This window comes from Pleuronectes platessa, chromosome 21 (assembly GCF_947347685.1).
Source record: "Pleuronectes platessa chromosome 21, fPlePla1.1, whole genome shotgun sequence".
In the NCBI taxonomy this organism is placed as follows: Eukaryota; Metazoa; Chordata; class Actinopteri; order Pleuronectiformes; family Pleuronectidae; genus Pleuronectes; species Pleuronectes platessa.
This window is the reverse complement of record NC_070646.1, coordinates 19,987,524-20,015,273: the sequence shown is the minus strand read 5'-3', so window position 1 is coordinate 20,015,273 and position 27,750 is coordinate 19,987,524. Positions and strand designations below refer to the sequence as shown.

The following is a 27,750-nucleotide window of genomic DNA, read 5'->3' as shown; positions in this document are numbered from 1 at the left end:
GCAAAAAGCAGTGACGAGATCCTCAGACCACCGAACTGCAACCCCTCCCCACCACGACTACGCCTCGATATCTTGTCCATGTATATCACAAACAGGATTGGTGACAAGGCGCAGCCCTGGCGGAGACCAGCACCCACTGAGAACGAAACTGACTGGCTGCCGAGGACCCGAACACAGCTCTCGCTTTGGGAGTACAGAGATTGGATTGCCCTGAGGAGAGACCCCCTTACCCCATACTCCCGCAGCACCTCCCACAGTTTCTCCCGGGGGTCCCGGTCATACGCCTTCTCCAGATCCACAAAACACAAGTGGACCGGATGGGCATACTCCCAGGCCCCCTCCAGGATCCTTGCGAGAGTGAAGAGCTGGTCCGTAGTTCCACGTCCGGGGCGAAAACCGCATTGTTCCTCTTCAATCTGAGGTTCGACGATCGGCCGAACCCTCCTTTCCAGCACCTTGGAGTAGACTTTACCAGGGAGGCTGAGAAGTGTGATACCCCGGTAATTGGTACACACTCTCTGGTCCCCCTTTTTGAACAGGGGAACCACCACCCCGGTTTGCCACTCCTTTGGCACTGTACCCGACTCCCACGCGATGTTGAATAGGCGTGTCAACCATGACAGCCCCTCAACACCCAGAGCCTTTAGCATTTCTGGCTGGATCTCATCAATCCCTGGGGCTTTGCCACTGCGGAGATGTTTGACTACCTCAGTGACCTCCACCAGGGAAATTGACGACGAAACACCATCAACCTCGAGCTCTGCCTCCAACATAGAGGGCGTGTTATTCGGATTCAGGAGTTCCTCAAAGTGTTCCTTCCAACGTCCGACGACCTCCTCAGTTGAGGTCAACAGAGTCCCATCCTTACTGTACACAGCTTGGATGGTTCCCCGTTTCCCCCTCCTGAGGTGCCGGATAGTCTTCCAGAAACACTTTGGTGCCGACCGAAAGTCCTTCTCCATGGCCTCTCCGAACTTCTCCCACACCCGCTGCTTAGCCTCCGACACGGCAGCAGCTGCAGCCCTTCGGGCCTGTCGGTACCCTGCAACCGAGTCCGGAGTCCTCCAGGATATCATATCCCGGAAGGCCTCCTTCTTCAATCGGACGGCTTCCCTGACCACCGGTGTCCACCACGGTGTCCGAGGGTTACCGCCCCTTGAGGAGCCTAAGACCCTGAGGCCACAGCTAGCCACCGCAGCTTCAGCAATGGAGGCTTTGAACACCGCCCACTCTGGCTCAATGCCCCCAACCTCCACAGGAATGCCAGAAAAACTCCGCCGGAGGTGTGAGTTGAAGATACCTAGGACGGGGGCCTCCTCCAGACGTTCCCAGTTCACCCGCACTACTCGTTTGGGCTTACCAGGTCTATCCGGAAATTTCCCCCATTCCCTGATCCAACTCACAACCAGATGGTGGTCGGTTGACAGTTCCGCCCCTCTCTTTACCCGAGTGTCCAAAACATGCGGCCTCAGATCAGATGACACAATCACAAAATCGATCATTGATCTTCGGCCTAGGGTACTCTGGTACACTTATGAGCACCCTTATGTTCGAACATGGTGTTTGTTATGGATAATCCATGACTAGCACAGAAGTCCAATAACAAACGACCGCTCGGGTTTAGATCAGGGAGGCCGTTCCTCCCCACCACGCCTCTCCAGGTGTCTCCATCGTTGCCCACGTGGGCGTTGAAGTCACCCAGCAGAACTACGGAGTCCCCTACTGGAGCCCCATACAGGACTCCATTCAGGGTCTGCAAGAAGGCCGAGTACTCTGAGCTGCTGTTTGGTGCATACGCACAAACAACAGTCAGAGTTTTCCCCCCTACAACCCTTAGGCGCAGGGAGGCGACCCTCTCGTCTACCGGGGTAAACTCCAACACCGCGGCGCTCAGCCGGGGATTTATGAGTATCCCCACACCCGCCCGGCGCCTCACGCCCTCGGCAACTCCGGAGAAGAATAGAGTCCAACCCTTATCCAGGAGTACGGTACCAGAGCTGAGACTGTGCGTGGAGGTAAGCCCCACCAGATCTAGCTGATAGCGCTCCACCTCCCTCACAAGCTCCGGTTCCTTTCCCCACAGCGAGGTGACGTTCCACGTCCCCAGAGCCAGCTTCTGCCGCCCGGGTCTGGTCCGTCGAGACCCCTGACCTTCGCTGCCACCCATGTGGCTGCGCACCCGACCCCAACGGGTCTTCCCACAGGTGGTGGGCCCATGGGATGAAGAGAGGGGGGGTGCCACGTAGATTGTTCGGGCTATGCCCGACCGGGCTCCGTGGCAAACCCGGCCACCAGGCGCTCGCCATCGAGCCCTCCGTCTGGGCCTAGCTCCAGACGGGGGCCCCGGGCTTCCTTCGGGCCGGGTCACATCTCCTCTTTTTCCGTTATTCATTGAGGTTTTTTTTTAATCATTCTTAGTCTGGCCCCTCACCTGAGACCACTCTGCCATGAGAGACCCTACCAGGAGCACAAGGCTCCAGACAACACAGCCCTCAGGTTCATAGGGAAACGCAAACCTCTCCACCACGATAAGGTGACGGTTCCAGGAGAGGATGATGTTGTCGCCACCTTTAAAATGACAGATTGGGTTTCGGATGATCTCACTCTCACATTTCTACTAACGTTCTTTCTCCATAAATATGTTTTCACATACAGTTAACATTCATTCAATGTATACAGGAGAATGTATGTATTTATGTCCATATGTATGCATGTGAAAATGAAAGATATGTATGTGGATGGAGTGTCTTGAATAGCTCCTTATAGAAAATACACACGCTCACAGAGAGAGTCTTTTTTTGGTCAATTAAAGAAAATAGACAAGATTCTTTACTAAATGCAAAAGTAAAATTAAAAAATATATAAGTTACAAGTAAACCTAAATCAAAGGGTGGCATTAAATTCAGTCTCTAACATGGAAAATTAAAAGGTAAAACTTTGGTACAAAGTCGGGGCTTGCAGACACTCAGATGACATCACAAAAGCAGTATGGAGGCATTTTATGTTTTTCTCTGTGAGATCCAGACATGTGAGCCAGCGGGAATCACAGTGCTCCTCCAATATTATCTTCTGGGGGCTCACTTCATACTCCATTCGTACACACACACTTTACCTTTACACACACACATCTGCTTCTTACGCACATACATCACCTCTTTCTGCATAAAAGAGCACGCCCGAGAATGTTCCTTTGTCTTACCGATCTTCTGCATGCTGTGAGATCAGTTCGACCTTCTTTGCCAAAGAATAAAAGTGCACCTAAAAGACCATTATGTTCAGTTGTCTTTATTTCAGAAGTCTCGCAAAGTCAAATTTCCTCCACAACGCCTGAAGTGTTCTGTGGACACATACACTTCCCCCAGCCCTCCATCGGCATAGTGGTGAGTAGATAATTAGTTAATTTGTATTTTTCAGTGAACTCTCTCTATAAGTGATAGGAGAGCAGTAAACAAGTGTATCTAACTAAATATTGGCCAAAACTGCTTTATAATAACCCTGCATCATCAACATGGAGGCAGCTGCAGTTCCACACACTTATTTGCCCTGAGAAAATTCTTACAGTGAGACAGTGGGGCAGTGACCCAGCCCTCGTAAGTGAGTTATGCATAACTCAAGACACAAACACACACTGAAGAAGAGAGAGAGAGAGAGAGAGAGAGAGAGAGAGAGAGAGAGAGAGAGCGTGAAAGATAGAGAGCGCGAAAGATAGAGAGCTCCAACAGAAAGTCAACAGAATCTAATTTAACACTTGGCTGAGCAGAGATTAGCTGACACTCCCAGTCTCTCACTGGCCAAGCGAGGACACTCCATGATGCAACCCCTGTGTGTGTGTTTCTATGAGAGTGTGTATGTGTGTGTGAGGCGATAGCTACTGACAGAACATAAAAGCGAGGGAGTGAGCAAGAAGGAGAGAGAGAGCGAGATAAGAGAAAAAAAGAGAAATCATGTTCATGGAGGAGGAGTGGTGCTGGCCGAGGAGACTGTTTAGGATTCAGAGTGTGTCCCAGGTCTCTCTAGGCCTGCTACATGATATTCTCTAAACCCCCTTACAATGGCAAACATATGTAAATCTGCATGTGTGCCCGCTTCAATCAGACCAGAACACAGCCACCGGCACTGCCAGCACATACAGTGGAGGACACATGTTTCAAGTAGTCAGACAAAAAGGAGGAAAGGATGTGTGTTTGTCTTCATTTATACACACATTGTTTCTGTGTAATGCAGGTTCTTATAATAAGTTAAAGCATTGACAAAGTCAACTAATACAATTAGGTAGCATCCCTTTGTATAGCAATCAATCAATCATCAATCAAATTTTATTTGTATAGCCCATATATATTTTTACCCTTTTAACAGGGTAAAAATACGTAGAAACCTCAGAGAGAGCCACATATGAGGGATCCCTCTCCCAGGACGGACAGAAGTGCAATAGATGCCATGTGCAGGAAAACATCATCTAGATTAAAGTCTTCAAGATTAAAGTCTCTAGCAGCATTTGATAAGCATCCCGAAGGAGCAGTCCCGCTGCAATCACAGTCCATGGTCAGCAACCAGCAGGACCACGATCCACCATCCAGACCAGAACGCCACTCCAGTCCTCAGTCACCGTCCACCGCCACCCACCACAAGCCGCCACCGCGGTCCTGGTCCAATGCCCGTACCCGATGCCAACGCGACACAGGGTCCGACACCACCACCACAATCAGCCCACACGACACAGAGTCCGCCACACTGGATCCACCACCGCGACCCCGGTGCGCGATCCACAAACCGCAATGTATGGTGCGGCCACAGAGGCCCTGGATCTGCGGGTGATAAAGCAAAGGGATTCCGGGGAAGGGGGATAGGGATGGAGAAGAGGAAGAAGAGGCTGGAAAAAGAAGCTCCGTGTGTCATGTGTCATAAAATAGAACAAGTAACGTTCTGCCGCACTAATTAGCTCTAACTATAAGCTTTATCAAAAAGGAAGGTTTTGAGCCTACTCTTAAACAAACAGATGGTGTCTGCCTCCCGAACTGAAAGTGGTAGTTTATTCCACAGCAGAGGAGCTTGATGGCTAAAAGCTCTGGCTCCTACTCTACTTTTAGAGACTTTAGGGACGACAAGTAGGCCTGAATTCTGGGAGCGGAGTGCTCTAGTGGGTTTATAAGGTACTAACAGCTCTTTAAGGTAAAACGGTGCTATATTATTAAGGGCCTTGAAGGTGAGGAGGAGAATTTTAAATTCTATTCTAGATTTAACTCGAAGCCAGTGTAGCGATGCTAATACTGGAGAAATGTGCTCTCTTTTCTTTGTTCTCGTCAGGACACCTGCTGCGGCATTTTGGACAAGCTGTAAAGTCTTTAACGACTTACTGCTGGAGCCTGATAATAATGAATTACAATAGTCCAGTCTCGATGTAACAAAGGCATGGACTAGTTTTTCTGCATCTTTTTGCGAAAGGACATGTCTGATTTTTGAGATATTACGCAACTGGAAAAAGGCGGTTCTAGAAATTTGTTTTAAGTGACTATAAAGGATAAATCAGAATCGAAGATCACTCCCAAGTTCCTGACTGTTTTGTTGGAAGCAAGGGCAATGTCGTCTAGCGCAGCTATATCATTAGATAATGTATCTCTAAGGTGTTTGGGGCCAAGTATTATAACCTCTGTTTTGTCTGAGTTTAATAAGAGAAAATTGCGGGTCATCCAGGTTTTTATGTCCTTGAGACATGCTCGAAGTTTAGTTAATTGATTACTTTGTTCAGGTTTTATTGATAAGTATAACTGGGTGTCATCCGCATAGCAGTGGAAATTTACCGAGTGTGTCCTGATAATGTTTCCTAGTGGAAGCATATATAATGAGAATAAAATTGGGCCGAGCACAGAGCCCTGTGGAACACCATGGTTTACTTTGGTGCGCACAGATGACTCCTCATTAATTTGCACGAATTGGGAGCGATCAGAAAAGTACGATTTAAACCAGTTAAGGGCGGTTCCATTAATGTTAATTAACTGTTTGAGTCTTTGTAATAAAATTTGATGGTCAATTGTGTTGAATGCTACACTGAGATCTAACAGAACGAGGACAGACACAAGTCCCTGATCTGAGGCTATTAAAAGGTCATTAGTGACTTTTGCCAAGGCTGTCTCTGTATTGTGATTGGCTCTAAACCCCAACTGAAAGTTTTCATATATATTATTTTCCTGGAGAAACTCACACAGCTGATTGGCTACCACTTTTTCTAAGATTTTAGACATGAATGGGAGATTAGATATTGGTCTGTAATTGGCTAAAACATCTGGGTCTAGGGTGGGTTTTTTGAGAAGGGGTTTGATTACTGCTATTTTAAAAGACTGTGGTACATAACCTGATGATAATCACAGATTGATGTATTAAGTAACGAGCTATCAATTAGGGGCAGAATTTCTTTAAGTAATTTTGTAGGAATGGGATCTAAGATACAGGTTGTTGGTTTAGAACCTGAGATTATTTTGGTAAACTGATCACAGGTGATCAGAGAGAAGCTGTCTAAGTAATGGGAAGGATTCTCAGCCGTTTCTGAGATCTCTGTTGTTGGGAGGGTATTAGTGCCAATTGAGGGCAGGAGATGGTTGATTTTATTTCTAATAGTTTGAATTTTATCATTAAAAAAGGTCATAAAGATATTGCTATTTAGGGATCGAGGAATACTGGGTTCGGTGGAGGTGTGACTCTCTGTCAGCCTGGCTACAGTGCTGAAGAGAAACCTGGGGTTGTTTTTATTCTCTTCTATTAGTTTTGAATAGTAGGCGTATATTCTTTAACACTATTCTTCCAGTCTATGAGGTTTTCAACATGGTTGCTGGAGCGCCACTTCCTTTCTAGTTTTCTTGATAATTGTTTTAACTCATTTGTCTGGGAATTATACCACGGAGCTAATTTACTATGTTTGACATTTTTCTTTTTTAGAGGGGCCATTGAATCTAATGTTAATCTTAATGAGTCTGCAGAGCTAACGACGAGGTGGTCGATCTCAATGGAGCTCGGGTTTTTAAAGAATTTGTTCTTTATATCTACGAATAATACGGGTTTAAATGTAATTGGAATTATTTCCTTAAATTTAGCTACAGCACTATCAGGTAGACATCTAGAAAATGAGTTTTTTATTAGTGGCATATATTCAGTTATTGAAAAATCAAAGGTTATTAAATTATGGTCTGATAGAGCTGGATTGTGCGGAAGTACTGTTAAATGTTCAATTCCGACACCGTACGATAATATAAGGTCAAGTGTGTGGTTACAACAATGAGTAGGTTGGTGTACACACTGACTGAAACCAATTGAGTCTAGTATCGAAATAAATGCTACGCTAAGGCAATCTTTCTTATTGTCAACATGTATATTAAAGTCACCAACAATAATAATTTTATCGGTCAGCCTTGTCTACCTTTGTAAAAAAAGAAGGCAAAATGTTTAAAGTCTTCCCTGTAAACTCGCCCACCTATTGTTCTGATGCTGTGCATTATCCTTGATACTTATTATCCTATATGACACCAAAGTAAACCTTGTTGTATTTGAGAAATGCTAGTGCAGGCATGTTGTAAACCTGCTTGTTTGGAGTGGTCTCTTTGCTTGGCCCATGTTAAAGCTCCAGAGTTACAGGTACTTCCGAATTATTCTGTGGCATTAGTGAGTCCTCTTCAAACAGTTCTACAATGTACTCACTTACTGTCACTTCTTTATTATTTGTGTGCTGGAATTTGTGTTTAGAGCTTTTTTTTACATTACATTACATTACATTTCGCTTACGCATTATCTAAAGCGACTTACAATAAGTGCATTCAACCATGAGGGTAGAAACCCTGAATACAAAAAATCATGTTAGTACAATATGCTTCAAAAAAGCCAAACTACAAGTGCTACATGTAAGTGCAATATATGAGTGCAACAAAACATAATCATTTTTTTTTTTTACTATTTAATTTATTAATATAAACACCAGAGTTGGCTATTAGACATCATCTTCTTAACAAAGGTGAGGTTGGAAGAGATGTGTTTTTGGCCTGCAGTGTAAGATGTGAAATCTTTCCGCTTTCAGCAAACATTCTGGATTTTCTTAAGTGGCTAGGTGTCCCTCGCAGTTAGGGAGCAACAAGCCGATTGGCAGATGCAGAGCGGAGTGGACGCACTGGGGTGTAAGGTTTAACCATGTCCTGGATGTAGACTGAGCCTGATCCATTCACAGCACAGTAGACAAAAACTAGTGTCCTGATGCGGATGGGAGAAGCCACTGGTAACCACTGAAGGGAGCGGAGAAGCTTTTTTATATAAAGTGTATGGTTCAGAGTGAAGTTGAAAAACAGCATTTAACTTCACATGTTGTTTATATATATGTTTGAGTGATATACTGATATGGTGTTATTTTCACTTACGTCTCATGTCAGCTATTTCAGAGGACCAATGTCAAGAAAAAAGCTCATTAAGTCACCTCTATATAAATTATTGCCGCACCAAAATTTATGTTGAACTTTTACTTTGAAGGCGACCTTGCTAAAGAGAAAGTGATTGTATGCATGTGGTTGACTTGATGGAGGGCAGCGCCAGTAAATCCTGTGAATGTCTGTGTCAGTCCAATATGGTGAAATTAAAAAACACATCATCATAATAATCTGGCAGCAGTTTTTAAGCTTGTTTATTCAATTCTCATTGACTTCAAAGGTTTCCTGTGTCCAAATCACACCAAACTCAACACTGCACTTGCCATGACCACTAAGAATACACATGCCAAGTGTCAAGTCTATTAGATGAATTGTTCGTGAGAAACACGTTCAGGAAGACATTTGAATATTTAGTTGATGTACTATATGAATGCTGACCAACAGAGTTATATTATTATTGTGAGGTAATATATTGCAACTTTTTCAGAGCAAACTCCATGATACGTTACTCAACAAATACAAATGCAAAAGAGTGTAAAAAACATATAGCAAACGACAACCGGAACATTCCACAGAACATAATCAATTGTATTGTGAGTTAAAGGCTGATGTAATTCTGTTGTTTTCTCATCGTCAACAAATCCCATTAAAGACAACAACCTATACAGCGTAGAATAGTCACAGGATCACATCTATATGTTTTATTTTTTGAAGGTTTAGTAATCTGTTAAAACACCTGTTTTTTTCTCCCATAAACATAACTCAAATACACCATGCATTTTTGAGGGACTACACCACATATGGTAAATGGTAAATGGTTTTGTATTTATATAGAGCTTTTCTAGTCTTTGATGACCACTCAAAGCGCTTTACAGTACAGTGTTACATTCACCCATTCACACACACATTCATAGTGCATCTATTTGCAGCACTTTTATATACTAGGGGGGGCCACTTCGGCATGCAGATGGGTCAGACTGGGGATCGAAACGGCTGACCTTCAGGTTGGAGGACGACCACTCTACCCCTCAGCCACAGCCGCCTCATGTGGTGCACCTTTGAGTACTTCAGGCAGGATGGTGTGTGGGATTCAATGACAAATGTGTGTGTGCATGTATGGGTAATGAGGAACACATCAGTAGCAGTAGCAGTAGGTTGGCCAGATATTTACTTGATGTTTTTCATATTTGAGTTGTTGGATAAGAAATTGGGTTTTTCGGGAAGTTGGTATATTAAGCCTGACATGGATATGGGTTGATCAGAAGTTTCTAGATTTATTTTTTATTAAAAAACTATCTACAGAACAGCCTTAGAATTGAGCTTCAGAGTATGAGAATTATTCAAATTTTTTTTTTGTATAAACGTCAGTGAATAAACTTCAGTGAATCAATGAACACAACACATGCAGTAATAACAAGTGTTAAGTAAAATGCAGGTTTTCATACTAGACATACTCAACTTATTTTTTTTATAGATTCTTTTTTTTTTTACTTTAAACAATTACATTCAAACAGTGTGATGTTTGTGTTTGACTGATCAAAGGGCCTTTTACTACCTGTTGTATTTTTTTTGGAGGGGGGGCTGGATATTTTATTTCTACACAAAGTAAAACTCAATGATAATTATGTGGTGTGGTTGTTGTGATTAAGAGAAAGAGGAACTCTCACTCTGTGTGCTTCTAGCCAGGCATGACGTACTCTGACTCGGCCAGTGGAGCTCGTGTAAGCCGCCTGGCTCTCACTCACTCAATCATAACGATGTTAGTATCCTTGTGGACAGAGTGGCTGTGACAATGACGTTATTGTGTTGTGTGGCAGCAGTGAACTTTTTGTAGGCTCTGTGTAGGGGAAGAGCTCTGTGTGTGGCTGGCCTATCAAGGAATGATGTGGACACAGCTATCCAATGAGAATTTTCATTCATCATGAGTATGGATTTTGACAAATTGTACTTAGATGGTACTCGTGCTTGGAAAGTGCATTATCTGTACCGGATACTAGTTTCATCTGAGTATTCGGGACAACCCTCGGTATTGTATGTTGGTGTGTTAGATGTTTAAGTTATTTACCAGTTGTTATGGCTGATTTTTCCTATTACTGCTTTGCCTGTTTCCCCAAAGAAATTATGGAATGATTTAAGAACTGTTTTTTCATTTTCGGAAAGGATGCAAATTCTCAAGTCCCCGAATCGAAATTGGAATCATCTAAAAGTGATTTTTTGAAGCACCATTTTGTATAGATATTGGCAAGTGTAAATTGTGTGTGGTTAATTAATGAATTAATTATCATAAACCTTCCCCCTGGATCATTGATAGGTGTATTGTGGGTGAATAGGACCTTTTTATTTACTAGAATTGAATTGCCTCTTTGTTTACTGTTTTAACAACTGTTACTAACGTACAACTATGTACGTTAGAAAACTTTGTTTACTTACGTTGATGAAAATACTATATTGAATTGTGATAGTTTGAGATATTGTGGTTATCAGCTGGTTAAATGTGTTTCTTGTATAAAAGATTTATTCAATTTCATGAGGTGATTGATGGTTTTGATCCTTTAATTGAGTGTCAAAGCCACATAGTTACCAGTTTAAGTGTTTACATGGTTATGTTTTAGGTATGACTTGTAGAGAGTATGAACGGGGAAAGACAGAAGCTGGAGAGAGGAGGCAGAAGACAAATAAATATGTACATAGGTGACAGAGATGCTTGGTTGACAAATAGTGGGAGCGAGAAAGACAGCGGGAGAGTGTGTTCGGAGGGGGTAAGGGAGAGAGGCCAGAAGAGGAGTTTGAGCGTGGATATGAAGAAGAGAAATAAGGACACATAACATAGGCAACAAAAACAAGAAAAAAGAAAGAAAAGAACAGAAGCAGGGGTCAACATCATAAGGTGACACAGAGCGTTTTCTCATACGGAAGTGTGGTGGTAGGAAATTAAGAATTTTTTTATATTGAATAAATATATTTGAGATTATTTCAGTTCCCTTCAGAAGAACCATGGCATCATTTTCGGGTTTCTGAAATAATTGTCCATCAATATTAAGTCTGTCAACTATCTGCGTATACGAGTAGGTCAAATTTTTTATTTATGCTGGCAAGGAGACTAGCTCTGACTTCAGTGGTCTGCAGGTCGTGGATGTTTGTTATAGACTTTTTCTACTTTCTTTTGAATTGGTTGACAGGCTCCATGTTGTTATGCCAGTGGTAGTAATGATGGATGAAAGCTCCCCAACTGTAAGGGTTTTCTGGTTCAGGTTAATAGTAGAGGGTGGACTATAGATCTGATCTGGGCTGGTAATGCATTTGTTACTTAAACCATATGAAAGTTCAATAAACTCCATTCATTATTTTAAATGGTGCATAATAAATGTTATTATTAGTAATTTAAATACTACAGAAATTAAAATAATATTTTTTAATATTGTTGAAGCTACCAGCTTAAGCCTCTGCAGAAGCCCTTCCCTTTCATAGAAAGAGAAGGGCCCCTGTAAATCTTGATGCTTTAAGTTTGATTAGTTGTAAAAGCAACCAGAGCAGAAACAATACTACATTATTTATAGGGACCCTCCATCATGGCACTCCTTCTGTCAAAGACAGAAAGGCAGAATAGACATAAGAATACTCACCAGAGAGATGGGACGTAGAGCAACGATAGAAAGGAGCGAAATAGTGGAAACAGTCACTAAGAGAGCAAAGAGCTTGGGAGGGCAATGAAACTGACAGGGACAAGATCCCACTTCAACTTAAAAAATGAACAACCAATGAAAAAGTCAAGATGCATCAATTTCACCAATATCTAACAAAAAATGTTTAGCTCGCTGTGCTTTAATCCAAGTTCTGTTCTGCAGGACTGGTCTATTGGTTTAATACTGTACATTGACAGAGATATGTTAAGAATAAACTACATTTTATGTTTATGGCTTCCACATGGGTGCAAAAATATATTATGACTCTTTTGACACACCATTAAAACTACTGTAATAAAGAGATGTCCGCTTAAATCATTGTGTGAAAACGTTCCTTGCTATTCATGAGTTTGATCAATGAATCTGCCCAATGTGTTGTGGTTGAATATATTAATCAATTGGCACTTTAGGTGCAAAGAGTGAGGGGAAAAGCATGCTGATCAGGAAATGTAGGTCAATCTGACACATGGGAGCCTTGGACTTGTTCAATTCACTAATGACCACATTTGTTCTCCTTCTTTACTGCAGCCCCTTCTTGATTGGGCAGGATTGAATTTGATTAAGTTGATCTGAGTGAGCGAGATATTGCATACACCATGTATAATGATTCCTAAACAATGAACCAAAGACTTTTTACAAGAAGCTAATTTCAGAAACCAAATGTAGCTAAAACATATGTTATACATGATCAGTGTGTAGAAGATGACGTGGGTGCTTTAACTCAGTGCCACATGATCATAATTGGGGAAAAGGAAGTTGTCCCATTGCTTCTTCTTCCTCGACTGCTCCCTGTGTCGCCACAATGGATAATCCATGTCCGTCTTCATTTTATCTTCATCTGTCTTGCCAACAACCTAAATATACTCTCTCAACACATCCGTCAACTTCCTCTTTGCCCTTTCTACATTTGCTTTTACCATCTTCAGCATCCTTCTCCCAATATACCCATACCATAACCATATATCCATTCTCCATCCTTCCTTTGCACAGGTCCAAACCATCTGTGTATCTATGTAATTACAACACCATTGCTAACCCCATTCAGTTCTCTAATCCAGGCACATAAAACATACCACAATATAGCAGGATCTGCATGTTGTGTAATTAACTACCATCGGATGTCACTTGAGCTGAAACAGGAAGCCAATCTGCCAAATGTCATTGACATTTACAGAAGTCAGTCATGGTAATAATTTTAAAACTATATCATCATATCACTAAAAAAGAATGGCAACATTGGGTGATTCTTTAAAAGCCTGTATTATGTTCACAGTTTTTCCGGCGTCCCATTAGGTTTTCTTTCTACAATATTTGCAGATGAGATCTATGGTGTATGGTTTTGGAAAAACTGCAGGAAGAGTTAGTTTGTATTGTTACCATATCGATAGTATATGAGGATAAGCAATTTTTAATTTGCCAAAGTTTTGCATGGACAAAGACATACTCTTTGCTGCCAAAACTCCACCAGATGATGATTATTACGTCACTCGGACTTTTTCAAGCTCCCGAGCTGTGTTTTCTAGACGTATGAGGGAGAGGGAAAACCTATATAGAAAGTGTTTTGTAAATTGAGTAATTATTCATTGCCGCTACTTGCCAGTATCATTGTTAGGTAGGTGGTTTACAAATGCAGGTACACAATCTGTAGGAAGAGTCACAGGGAAGTCTTGTGTGAACAAGTGAAAGAACACGATTTGTGTGTTTAATGAAGCAGATGTTCATGAGCGATAGTATTTGAGTACCGTTAGCCAGTTAGCCACTATTGCAGCATCAGTGATGTTAAAGAGCCCTCATGTGAGGGAGACCCCGTCGCTCATGTAATCATTTCATAATGACTTATTAAGAAATATGCTGTTATACAGAGTGAACGAAGAAAAGAAACAGTGTTGGTCATTAATCTTCAGTACATGCCGCTCTCGGCAAGCTCCAGTGCACATTTTCAACTTATAACAACAAGAGTCCTATGCAACAAAACATACCTGTTCAGTGTTTTAGCAGTAGACAAGAAACAGCGTTGGTCATTTGACTTTAGTACATGCCTAACATAAAAATATACGGTTCAACAGGCGTACTTCAGGACACAAAATGGTGAACGCCAAAGCACATGCACGGAAACATAACACTTGTTTGCTAGCTCGCTAAGTCACTCTGAACTAACTCACAAATGAAATTGAACCTAACAAAAATGATAATATTACAAGCACTTAATCATTCTAAACACTTACATATACATTCAGCTTAGAACTGTACACATTAGTGTCAAGCTGTACAAAATACATACCGCTCTCGACCAGCTCCTGTGCATTCTGGCGAAAGCCGGGAAATAAACACAATGTCCGCAAAGCGACAGAGGGTGTCAGACCCATGTAAAACACCCAATACAATAAACAGCAATAATTAACAAAAGCTGAGGGATTTTTTTTGGAGTGCAATATTAGTTTTAATACCTGCTACATATGGAAACATATTACATTCTAAAGACTTGAAATGGTGCTATGAATATTGTTTTCATGCATGTTGGTACTTTGTTATGTTTTTTGTGGATGAGCGTGAAGTCTCATGTTAATTAGAAAAAGAACAAGATTGTCTGTATATGAAAGCAGACAACACTGTGGCGATTGTGAATCTTAAGATCTACTTTTGCATTTTGCAGAAACCTTTATCAAATGTGTATCACCAGACTGTGTGACATCATTCTGTGAACTGCTACATCTCTTACGCCGGGTTCACATCGGGCGCGGGAGCGCCATGCAGCGCCACAAAATGCTGTCCACCTCCTTTCTGCGCCCATGTTAATCAATTGGGCTGTTCACATCGGCAGCAAAACTGCCGGCTCCTGATCTGCCGCAAGGGTTTGGGTGTCTGCAGAGCTGCCAACTCTCACGCTTCCGCCGTGTGACACACGCTTTTGCATGTTTTCACACGCACTCACGCCACACATCCAATTTCTCACGCCAAAAAAAACCTGGATCTTTTAAGTGAAGCGCATGACTAAATCTATTTTAACTTGTTGACGAGACGAGACGAAAATGTTGGTGGTTGACTAAGTCACGATCATTTTTTAAATGAACGAGTGTGTGTGTGTGTGTGTGTGTGTGTGTGTGTGTGCCCCAGATAGCGCACCGGTCCCGAGGCTCCGCCCCCCCCCCCCCCCCCGCACTCGCTCAGAGACACAAGATCTGAGCTCGTTCACGTGAAGGAGCTGGTCACTGACTCACCGGCTGCTCAGTGGAAACAGTGAAAACACAGAGTTTCTCTGGTCTCAGCTGATCAGAGCTCATCGTCTAGATCAGAGCAGAAGCTGCAGTTGGTTTCTACCGAGCTGCAGTTTCTGTGTCCGCCTCCAGCCTGACCTGCTCTCACTTTTCGTTTAAATATTTCGCCAACTAAAATATATATTTTTAAGCTATTAGGCTGCAGCTATATGTTTTTATTTATTTAAAAATAGGGTACTTCTTATTTCATACATTTTCCACAAATACGGGGAGGACTCAAATAACCCTACAAAGGTCTGTGTTTAATTTATTTCAAAGTAGGCCGACACTTGCCTGTGTATTTTCTTCTCTTCATAAGCGTTTGGTTTTTCCTTTGTTGTAACAGGTAAAAATATCAATCAAATTTCAACAGTTTTCTTTATTGTTGTTCGATAATTTCATAAATGCAACAAACCATAGTTTAGTATAGTATAACTTTATATAAAACTTTATTAGCTTTGTTATCAAATATGTTTTGCGGCTCCAGACAAATTTTATTTTGGGGAAGAGGGTCCATTGTGTTGCTTAAAAAGGCTACTGTTTAAGCACTTTATTTGTTGCACTTTTTTGTCTGATGGAAAGTGTGGTGGGAGGCGAACATAAATCATTAACTGCTCTTAAGAATACAATTATTTAAAATATAGGTTAGGTTTCAGTTCAGAATTAGTTGAAAACCATTGTAATCAAAATGTCAATCAACCTACCTTGGTCAAATCTTAAACAAAGGTCTATTAATTAGGCTATATTGTGGTCATTGAGGCACAACAATAGTTTTCTGGTTGAATGTTCAGCTCAAGGCTAGAAGGCCCTACAAGTCATGATCAGAGGAACATGAATCAGAAGAAGTTCAGGTATTGCACATCTTTAGCATACCACCCAAAAATCCACTAGAATGCAGGAAACAACATCTACTTAAACCAACATTTCCTGGGGGTGGACCTTCAGCTATGTCTTTGCGTCACAGAATGTAACCAATGTTGTCCATCTCCAGTCGGCCGCTCCTATCAACGACTTCGGGCCCCAAAGGCCACCAGAATGCAGCGAACAACATGGATACAACGCCAAATTCCAACATTCCCTGATATTTGAGCCACCAACGTGTGTGGCTGTGTGCGCGGCAAAATGTTGGTCACCCCCGACAAAATCTCACTCCAAGGTTTTTTGAAAAGTTGGCAGCTCTGTGTCTGTTCTATTTTTTTTCGGTCGCAGCAAGTGAATCGGGCCAGAAAACACAAATTATATATTATATAGTATTTAAGTGATCAAATATGCATTCCATACTTTTCAGATTTGCAGATTTTCCTGCTTTTCTCCTGGAGTTTCAATTTCCAGGGACAAAATCCAAGCTCAACAAGCAGAGTATGAACTTTAACTAAAATCTTTAGAAGAGAAGTGCGACTTCTTCGACTGAGCAGCGGCTGAACTGCCAGATCTTATCTGGCACACCTGCCATTCTGAAGCCATTGTGCAGCAAGTGGTGCAAGGGAGTTAGGTAGCTGAAAATTTGTATGAAGACAGAAAACAGAGATGTGATTAGTCATCTACAATTATGGGCACATGTCTCTGGCACAACTTCACAAGCCCCTATTGTTTTTAATATCTCGAACCCATCAGCCTCTGATTTCTTGGCTTCCAATGATCTTACTCCCCAGGTGCCTCTATCTTTTTTATCGCCAGTCTCCAATGAAAGCAACCCTTTCGTATATTTTAATGTGTTTGAGTATGTGTCTGCTTTCTTGCATTGGCCTAGAGAAGTTTGGCCCTTGCTACTTCAGTATAAACTGGTTGTTAAAGCCCAAGAGGTTTGTTCTTCTTTATCCTTAGAGCAGGGGTTCTCAAACTTTTGCAAGCTGGCCCCCCCCCCGCGCCGCCCGCCCGCCACCACTGCCCTCAACTACACCACAATATATAGATAGATAGATAGCTTGGAGACAGTGCTATGCTTGGAGATGGTGGATTGTTGTTGCTGGAGGCCATCACTTTTACCTTTTAAAGAAGTCCACAGGCCTCTCTTTCAAGTCGGGGTGTTTGGTGTCCAGGTGCCTTTTTAATTTGCATGGCTTCATGCTGTCATTTGCCATCACCTCGGCACACAAAAAACACTGAGGACGTTGCTCTGTCGTACCAGTGACGGTGAAACCAAACTGCAAATACCTCTTGTCATATTTGCGAAGCTTTGCCTTCTTCGCAACTTGCGCATCGGTTGCCTGACTTTTACGAATCAGAAACTTGTCCATAGCTGTGTTTGTTTGCTGATACAGTGTGTGTGATGTTAATAAAGTTCTAATTGCAACGTCGTGGTCTTGTGAGTGTGTTTGTATGTGTGGCTGTGAGCGACTTGCACACGAATAATGAATAAGGCTGTTTTAGGCATGGTTCCTAACAAAACAAACAGTACACAATGTAGACAGGGACAGCACAGAATAGTGAGTCTTTAAAAAGACTGTTTATTAAGCAAAGAATATCTGAATTATAGAGGAAACAAGAGCAATCGCACAAACTCTGCAGGGAGTCGTCTCAGTGAGGCTGAGCGCTGACCATGCCTGCAGTTACGTTTATACTCTGAAGCGTACGTGCAACTCGCATTCAAATGATAACACGCCTCTTTTGATTGGTGCATCAGGAACAAAACAGTATTTGATTTGTTTGTGTCAGTCCAGCCCCTAGCATTTTGCCACTGAGGGAGTATCACTCAGTATCACACAGATGAACAATAGATGTATCATGGAGGGTCTTCATTTAAAGATTTGTTTTTTCTGTTTATCAAGATGTGTCTGGAAAGAAAGCATTCCAATGAGGTTTTATGTAGATTTTTGTTTGAGTCTGGTTTTATTTGTAACTGCATCAAGTCAAGCTGAAATAAACCAACTTTCAGTTGTTTTTTACAAAACAGTCTTGTTAGCCTCTTCAGTGCATTGGGAAAGGGAGGGTTCACTTTGGAGTGGAGGGACGAGGGGGGGGTCACATATATCCATACTCTGAGTCATTATCGTGAGATCTTATAGAACTGCACAATTCACCATGAATCAATAGTCAATACATATCTACAAATGTGTCACGGGTTGAGGAATGAGAAGCCACAATCTTCATAAAGAGTTCATCACATGGTACACACTGAGTTCTGCAAAGATCACATGGTACACACTGAGTTCTGCAAAGATCACATGGTACACAATGAGTTCTGCAAAGATCACATGGTACATACTGAGTTCTGCAAACATCACCTGGAGGCTGCTAGCTTACATGCAAAGTCTTTGAGGCTAGCCATGGAAGCCAGCTGAGGGAGAGAAGTAGCAAAGCCATCGCCAGGATCATTGAAGCAGGGGAGAGTGAGAACAGCTAGCAGGCAGCAGCTACCAAAAGGCTTAAATGCTGTCTGTAGGTAAGACCAGACTTCTCAACTACTGATAGTAATATGTTTTTGTCATGTAGCTGGTAGTAAGCTGTGTAGCCCAGTAACTACTTAACATTTGTGCAAACTTTTATATGACATACACCCCTGAATGGTAACATTGGCCTCTTTAATTTTGCACTGAGGTCCTACAACAAATTGCATGCTAATAATATAAACATTTTTTGGAAAGAATGCATTTTACTTATTTGGTGTTTCCGCTTTCTAGGTGAACCCCCACACATCGTCCACAGGTCCTGAATTATTTTTCAATGACTTTGGCTCAATGAGGTACAAAAACAAACGGCACAACACTTTCAGTTTCTCCTTTTGCCAGAATAAAACCTGATCTGTTAATTTGTTTTGTTTTTTCCTCCACAGGTTTTCTTGAACAATCCAGCTGGTGCTGAAGATTTTTGGAGACCATTTTTAACTGCTGTGCAGTGTCTTTTTTATTTTTTAAATAAATTATTTTTAAAGAAAAGTTGTTTGGTTTCAGTCTTTTTTTAATATGAAGAGTCCTGTGATGCATCTTTGAAATTTATACATTTAAGGACTTAGACAACATTTGCATGACTTATGTACAACTTCCAGTTGGCTGAAGTGGTTTCAGTTGGCACATTCAGGCACAAGTAATGAAACTCTAGATCCAGTTCCTCAGCGCTGCCCTCTCTTTGGCACAGTAGTGTGAGGTACCAGGTAAATTTTACCATCAGGTGTCTGTTGCAGGGAGTATTCATCTATTGAGTATGGTTGTCCGTCTTCGTCTCGCAAGTGAGTGAATACTTCTGCATAGAGATCTGTGAGGCGGCATTTAATGAAGGTCAGGCTGTGCTGGAACTCCAGTCTCTCCTGGGCCAGGTGCTCCTTCTGGTCCTGCAGCTCGTTCAGCTCTTGTTCAAGGTGAATTATGCTCTCAAGCTTCCTCTTCCTGCAGTTCTGTGCCGCCACCTTGTTCTTCCCCCGCCTCCTGATGTCCCTGACCAGGGCCATTTGTTTATCTGTCAAAGTGAACTGTGTCAGGAGCTCATTGAAGTCGTCTACAGGGAGATTGATGATCTTTTCCATGGGGAACGGAATCTTCAGAGACAGTGCCCGCCGCTCATCTCTGCTCAGTGGTGCATGAGTGGAGCTGCTTCCTTGTGGTTTTGTGTACATGTGAAATTGTGAGCTCCCTCTGCTGGAGGCTCCAGACTCAGTGTACATGTCGTTCAGAGCAGCAGCCTGGCTCTGGTGCTTTAACGGTCGCAGAGTCGTTGTCTCAGGTTGTGTGTGAGATAAAGTGTTCGGGGCTGAGAAATTTGAGTGATGTACACCAGAGTGTAAATATGACTGTCCCTGGTAGTTGACTGAGTAATGGAGTTGTGCTCTTCTGGCATGCTCAGGTTCACCATCTCTGTATGTAATGCCTGTGTCTCCACTCTGGTAACCTGGAACAGCACTGACAGGATTATCAGGGGAGGCCAGAGGTGGACTGGAACCCAGAGACAGACCGGAGTCTGACTCCAGATCATCAGTTGGAATAACGTGTGAACATTGTCCGTGTATAGTCCACTGCATGTGCCGACTGGGACCCTGAGAGAAACAAGTGTTGGCTCTCCTGTGCCCTTGGCCATCAAATGACACGTTCACCTGACCCCTAAGAGCCATGAGCGAGGGCAGTGCTTGAGAGGAGATGGGGTGCATTCTTTGATTGAGCTGATAGTCAGATGGTCCGTACACTGCCCCTGTGTTGCTGCCTTGATGATGGCACGGGGGCACGTCTTCAGGGTAACATCTATTGTAAGTGTCAGCAGAGCCGAGCTCACAGGTGGGGGGACGCCCTGAGTGAGATGGGGCCATCCCGTACACTCCCATTGGGACCATGGGCTCCATGGTTTGGTACTGTGTTTTCATTACGGAGCTTTCACTAACCAGTGACAGGTCATCTTTTTTTTTTTTTTTTGTCTGTGACATTGTGCCCTCCCTGGAGAGTGTCCGCGCCCCCAACTCTCTGAGAACCACTGCCTTAGAGGATAGCTTGCAGTACGAAGTGGTGAACTTGTGCCTGAAGTGTACAGACAACACTTTTGTATCCAGAAGAAAACCACAACTCAAACTCAAACACTCTTTGGTGATGTCCCTAAATGCACAACAGTATTGAAGCATGACATTGGCCCTTGGTCTGGACAGCATGCGTTTGACTGTGTCAAAGCTGTTCAAGTTCTCCAGTGATGCTGCTCTAAATTTGACCTTGCCTTTCAAAGTGTATGGTGGATACCAGCGATGCTGGAGCCAGAACGGTCCTCGAAGATGATGCACAAGGAGTGTCCAGTTTGTTATTTCTCACTGAAATTCAATAAATAACAGATAGGATACTCTACCGTAGAGAAATAAACTCTCGTCATGCTGCTTGCTCTATTACAGTTTGGAATCTATGTGGGATCCACCTCGGTGCCTGTGGAGATATACACTGATCACAATCCCCTTGCTTTCTTGTCACGTATGTACAACAGACAACCGACATTTACTGAGTTGGGCACTCATCACTCAGAATTACAACACTGACATAAAACATTAGGCCAGGGGCACACTGACAATGCAACAGCTGGCTTTTTATTTACATGCCTATGTCAAAAAATTAGAGCTGGCAGACCGGCTGCGGTTCAACCGCTGTTTAGCCGGGGAAGTCGTGCGATTTTTTTCTGTGTTCCACGTGCAGTTCACAGCAGAATAGATGATCTTTCAGCACAGTAACAATGTTTATCTGTACAATATCTCACCAACATAAAGTCTGCAACACTTCCCGTAGACTTCTGTTTAAAAAAAAAACATTCCAGCGTTTCTGTTGACTGAATCCATTAAGTTGTTTTTTTAAAAAGGTTTTTATTGTAAACATTAGGTGAGGAAGATGCACGGCTTCATACTAAATAGTACTGGTATTTATTTGAGAACCTAGGACTACTTTTATACAAGGAAATACAGTGATTATGGCTAAACCTCAGAAAGGCTTTAGTTGTATTAAAAGTTAACATGAAGAACTTCAGGTAATGGGCAGTAGTGTTGAGACAGTGTCTTAGGCCAGGTGTGTATTGATGTTGGATCACTCAAAAACAATGTTAATGTTAAGTATTAACAATGCCCTAATGACAACTCACAATGCAGAGGAAGAAGGCACAGCATTGACAGTGGCCATGGACTCTGGCACTTGACATGTACAGTTATGGCATGTGGCAAAAGTACTAGCAGAATCAGATTGGTCTGTTAATTTTGCAAAATGTACTTTTCACGATATTAGTTAAAACTGGTAAGGTAAAGCAAGAGTATGTGACTCTTCCTCAGTCTAGCTGACCTGGTTCTCCCATGGTCACATAGTGGAGATTACTCTCCTTGTCTTCTCTGGCCTTTGTGATATGAAAAAACTCTTAGCACACTGATGATGAACAAAACCAGAGGCAAATGTTGCCTTTGTGTTTGAATTTACCCAAATCCCCAAATTTCTCCTCAGAAGAGGAAAAAGAGATGGTGATAATTACCGCTTGTGTGTAGAAGAGAGATTTCAGGTTCTAAACCAACAACCTGTATCTTAGATCCCATTCCTACAAAATGACTTAAAGAAATTCTGCCCCTAATTGATAGTTCGTTACTTAATACAATCAATCTGTCATTATCATCAGGTTATGTACCACAGTCTTTTAAAATAGCAGTAATCAAACCCCTTCTCAAAAAAACCACCCTAGACCCAGAGGTTTAAGCCAATTACTGACCAATATCTAATCTCCCCTTCAAGTCTAAAATCTTAGAAAAAGTGGTAGCCAATCAGCTGTGTGAGTTTCTCCAGGAAAATAATATATATGAAAACTTTCAGTCGGGGTTTAGAGTCAATCACAGCACAGAGACAGCCTTGGCAAAAGTCAATAATGACCTTTTAATAGCCTCAGATCAGGGACTTGTGTCTGTCCTCGTTCCGTTATATCTCAGTGCAGCATTCAACACAATTGACCATCAAATTTTGTTAAAAGACTCAAACAGTTAATTAACATTAATGGAACCGCTCTTAACTGGTTTAAATCGTACTTTTCTGATCGCTCCCAATTCGTGCAAATTAATGATGAGTCATCTGTGCGCACCAAAGTAAACCATGGTATTCCACACGGCTCTGTCCTCGGCACAATTTTATTCTCATTATATATGCTTCCACTAGGAAACATTATCAGGACACACTCTGTAAATTTCCACTGCTATGCAGATGACACCCAGTTATACTTGTCAATAAAACCTGAACAAAGTAATCAATTAACTAAACTTCGAGCATGTCTCAAGGACATAAAAACCTGGATGACCCGCAATTTTCTCTTATTAAACTCAGACAAAACAGAGGTTATAATACTTGGCCCCAAACACCTTAGAAATACATTATCTAATGATATAGCTGCGCTAGACGACATTGCCCTTGCTTCCAACGAAACAGTCAGGAACTTGGGAGTGATCTTCGATCCTGATTTATCCTTTAAATTCTCCTCCTCACTTTCAAGGCCCTAATAATATAGCGCCTTTTTACCTTAAAGAGCTGTTAGTACCTTATAAACCCACTAGAGCACTCCGCTCCCAGAATTTAGGCCTACTTGTCGTCCCTAAAGTCTCTAAAAGTAGAGTAGGAGCCAGAGCTTTTAGCCATCAAGCTCCTCTGCTGTGGAATAAACTACCACTTTCAGTTCGGGAGGCAGACACCATCTGTTTGTTTAAGAGTAGGCTCAAAACCTTCCTTTTCGATAAAGCTTATAGTTAGAGCTAATTAGTGCGGCAGAACATAACTTGTTCTATTTTATGACACATGACACACGGAGCTTCTTTTTCCAGCTTCTCCTTCTTCTTCTCCATCCCTATCCCCCTTCCCCGGAATCCCTTTTCTTTATCACCCGCAGATCCAGAGCCTCTGTGGCCGCACCGTGGATTGCCGTCTGTGGATCGCGCACCGGGGGTCGCGGTGGTCGATCCAGTGTGGCGGATTCTGTGTCGTGTGGGCTGATCGTGGTGGTGGAGGCGGACCCTGTGTCGCGTTGGCATCGGGTACGGGCATTGGACCAGGACCGCGTCGGCGGCTCGTGGTGGGTGGCGGTGGACGTTGACTGAGGACTGGAGTGGCGTTCTGGTCTGGATGGTGGATCGTGGTCCTGCTGGTTGCTGACCATGGACTGTGATTGCAGCGGGACTGCTTGGCATGTCATGTTGGGGTTGTCCTTCGGGATGCTTACCCTCATCAAATGCTGCTAGAGACTTTAATCTTTAATCTTGAAGACTTTAATCTTGATGATGTTTTCCTGCATGTGGCATATATTGCACTTCTGTCCGTCCTGGGAGAGGGATCCCTCACATGTGGCTCTCTCTGAGGTTTCTACGCATTTTTACCCTGTTAAAAGGGTTTTGAGTAGTTTTTCCTTATTCTTGCTGAGGGTTCAGGACAGAGGATGTCACACCCTGTTAAAGCCCTATATGGCACACATACAGGTTAAATACAGAGAGTTATGTATACACAAAGAAAAATATTTAATATTTCAACAAATGTATTGTTTTTTTTCTCATGCTTTCAATCATATCTTATGACCTTCTACATCAGATGAATGTGCTGCTAGCTGTGCTGAAGAAAATCTGTACTTTACTACTTTATATTGCATATGAGCAAACAGAAATTAAATCAAAGTCCCAACTTAATATCTCCTTATTTTCATGGTTGTGTACTGTTGAAAACAGCCAGCACTGTTATTGGAAAAATTGATACCATTAGACAGTTGATTTACTGTGAGAAGCAGGGGATGGTTTAATAATTAATCCTGTGAGAGGACTGAGAACACTCTCCTTCAGTTATCTCTTTATCTCTTTGGTGTTTTTGTAGTGACACACTGTCCTAAATTATCAGCAATGTGGTTCATTCCTTAGTGGTTCTATCTTGGCTGTATGAAAACATGGCTGTCACCTTTTTATGTAAAAGAGGCTTATGCCTGAATGACATAAAAGGATAAGTTTCATGATGTTCTACATAGCTTCATAATCAACAAATCCCATGTGCAGAGCCAAACCAACAATGACTATCATTCTGACAAATAATAATTATAGCTCTCAAGATACTGGCTGCTTTACAGAGTAAAGAAAACAAAATAACACTAGAAAGGCACACAAAGCGTATACCTCGATCTGCCAAGACCCAACATTCCCCTCATGAAACCCCATTTAAATTCACTGTTTTTTGTCATCAAGATCCTTGAATAATTTTTTGGAGAAATCAACAAAAATGTTGGAGAAGATCCGCCCCTGATTAAAAACATAGGCATGAGGAGGTGCACATGCACATGCACTTTATCATGCACACATTATTAGTGGGACACCTAGAGAATCACACACATATACATATTCAGTGCCCAGGAAGAGAAAAAAAGGTCCAACTGTAATTGACGGTGCATATTGCAGTATATGCAGGCTTAGTGAGTGTGTGTTGGGAGGGGATACCTGTAACTGTGGGACTCCAGGCTAAGGAGTGCTGACACGGACAGCATGAGCTGTAGAGACATACTTTTAATTTGGTACACCAGTTTATGTATCTGAGATAGTGTAAATGAAGGATTAGTTCTTGTGTAGATGTCTATGAAGTGACAGTCATAAAAGAGTGAAATATGCGTTTCCCTATAAGCATATCAGATTGGGTAGAAGATGGGTAGTGGTTGACCTTTATCGGCTAGTGTAAAGATGGGTAAGGGAAACATAAATGTCCTTAATCTTCTTCATCTCTGTATGGTAAGAAGAGTTTTTTTTGGAAAGCAGTTATCCGTAATGAATGTTTCTCATTTGCTCTTTTTGGCCCAAATTTGTAAAAATAACTTAAGCAAATGCAATAACTCATATCTAGAACTCATACGGTATGAATCAGTCATAGAATACACTACACGGATGAGAATTTATACAGGATTGGATTTAGGGAATCAGATAAATGTACACACTGCTCACAAAACACTGTGGATAACTTCTTACATGCCACCTGGCACTACTCACCAATCAGGTTCTTTTGGCCACAAGGTATATAGATCAGTTATCTGACGTTTTGCCAGCCACATCCCTTTATCCCAGGAGGTCTGCATCTCACCCCCTCTTTCCACCACATCACCCCCATCCTTCAGCAACTCCACTGGCTTCCAATTCACTTCCGTATCAACTTTAAAATTCTTCTTCATACCTTTAAAGCCATCCACAACCTTGCCCCTCCCTACCTGTCTGACCTCCTTCACACTGCCACCTCCACCCGCTCCCTCAGATCCTCCTCTTCCATCCATCTAACTGTCCCCTCTGCAAACTCTGGAACTCACTCCCACCTGACATCCGAAACATTGACTCCTTCCCTCAGTTCAAATCTTCTCTCAAAACCCACCTTTTCAGGATTGCATTCTCACTGTAGTTGCCATGCTGTTTTTACTTGCACTTTTAATTAGGGCCCGAGCACCGAATGGTGAGAGGCCCTATTGAATCTGTAAGGATTTTTATTATTATTATTATTATTATTATTATTATTATTATTATTAGGGCCCGAGCACCGAATGGTGAGAGGCCCTATTGAATCTGTAAGGATTTTTATTATTATTATTATTATTATTTCCCTTTGGGGGGCTTTTTCAGGGTCTAGACATGCTCAAAAAGTTATGAAACTTTGCAGGAAATTCAAGGTCTGCGGATATTTTAGTATTCTGGAGTAATTGGAATTGGGCGTGGCAAAATGGCTCTACAGCGCCCCCTGGAACCAGCCCCTAGGTTTCCACATAACGGATTTTCATCAAAATCTGGATATAGGTGTATCGTGACCAGTCATGAAAAAAAGTCTCATGGAGCATTATGAAAAACGCAACAGGAAGTCCGCCATTTTGCTTTTAGTGGCCATTTTGGCAATATCCCACATTTTTACTTTTACGTACTTGTCCCAGGGCTTTCATCAGATCAACTTCAAATTCAGATGAGTGTCATCACAACAAGATGGAGATAAAAAATGATTGAGGGATTTTTTTTTTATCACACCGTGTGACCGTGGCATGGCGTTAAAAATTGGTTACACGCCATCAAAACACGGGCATCTGTATCTCGGACATACATGTTCCAATCAAGTCCAAACTAGACATGTAAGACAATAGTCCCCGCCTGATGACATCTATGCATAAATGATGACTTAAAACCGCAGCGCCCCCTGGTGGCAACAGGAAATGTCTTGTTTTTTGCTTGTCTTACACTTGGATGAATTTCTCCTCATCCACTGACCTCAACCATGTCAAACTGTATCAAATGGGTCCCAAGACATTGACAATGAAGACATAAGATTACCGTGACTTTTCGTCAAACGCCATATGAATGGCGTGGCATTAAAGTTCATCAATTCGCCGTGAAACACGAAATTGCTGTAACTTCAGTGTTCATGATTCTATCTCTCTCAAACTACATGTGTGTAACAACAGCCCCCCCCTGAAGATATTCATATGGTTTTAAGAAATGGGCGTGGCAAAAAAACTGACCAGCGCCCCCTATAGGGCAACCCCGGCACTACGATGGCCGACATTTATACAAATCTATCGGGACATGTGTCGTTTCATAACAAACAAAAAAATATCTTGGATAGGTATGCTTGACCAAACAGGGAGGCCGCCATTTTGGATTAAGTGGCCATTTTTTTTCCATATTCCACATTTTTACTTGATGCACTTGTCCCAGGGCTTTCATCAGATTAACTTCAAATTAAGATCAGTGCCATCACAACAAGATGGAGATAAAAAGTGATTAAGAGATTGACCTTTCGTCACACCGTGTGACCGTGGCGTGGCGTCTTGAGTTTGATTAAACGCCATCAAAACACGAGGTTCTGTATCTCGGACATACATTGTCCAATCGAGTCCAAACTAGACATGTAAGACAAGGGTGCCATCCTGATGACATCTACACAGAAATTATGACTTGAAATTACAGCGCCCCCTGGTGGCTACAGGAAGTGACATGTTTTATACTTTGATGAACTGCTC

At 42.3% G+C, this 27,750-nt stretch overlaps 2 protein-coding genes across 5 annotated transcripts in view; both read right to left on the bottom strand.

Moving 5' to 3' along the window:
- The window catches only part of LOC128426454 (RNA binding protein fox-1 homolog 3), a 240,144-nt gene that overhangs the window by 98,082 nt on the left and 114,312 nt on the right, over window positions 1-27,750 (bottom strand). The gene's annotated exons all lie outside the window — the stretch shown is intronic.
- On the bottom strand, window positions 18,770-26,028 carry LOC128426597 (nuclear factor erythroid 2-related factor 2-like). Its single transcript, XM_053413547.1, has 2 exons — window positions 25,751-26,028; window positions 18,770-20,636 (listed from the first exon to the last, which is right to left on the bottom strand). Exons 1-2 carry the CDS (start codon window positions 26,026-26,028, stop codon window positions 19,385-19,387), a joined length of 1,530 nt encoding a protein of 509 aa, XP_053269522.1. The 3' UTR covers window positions 18,770-19,384.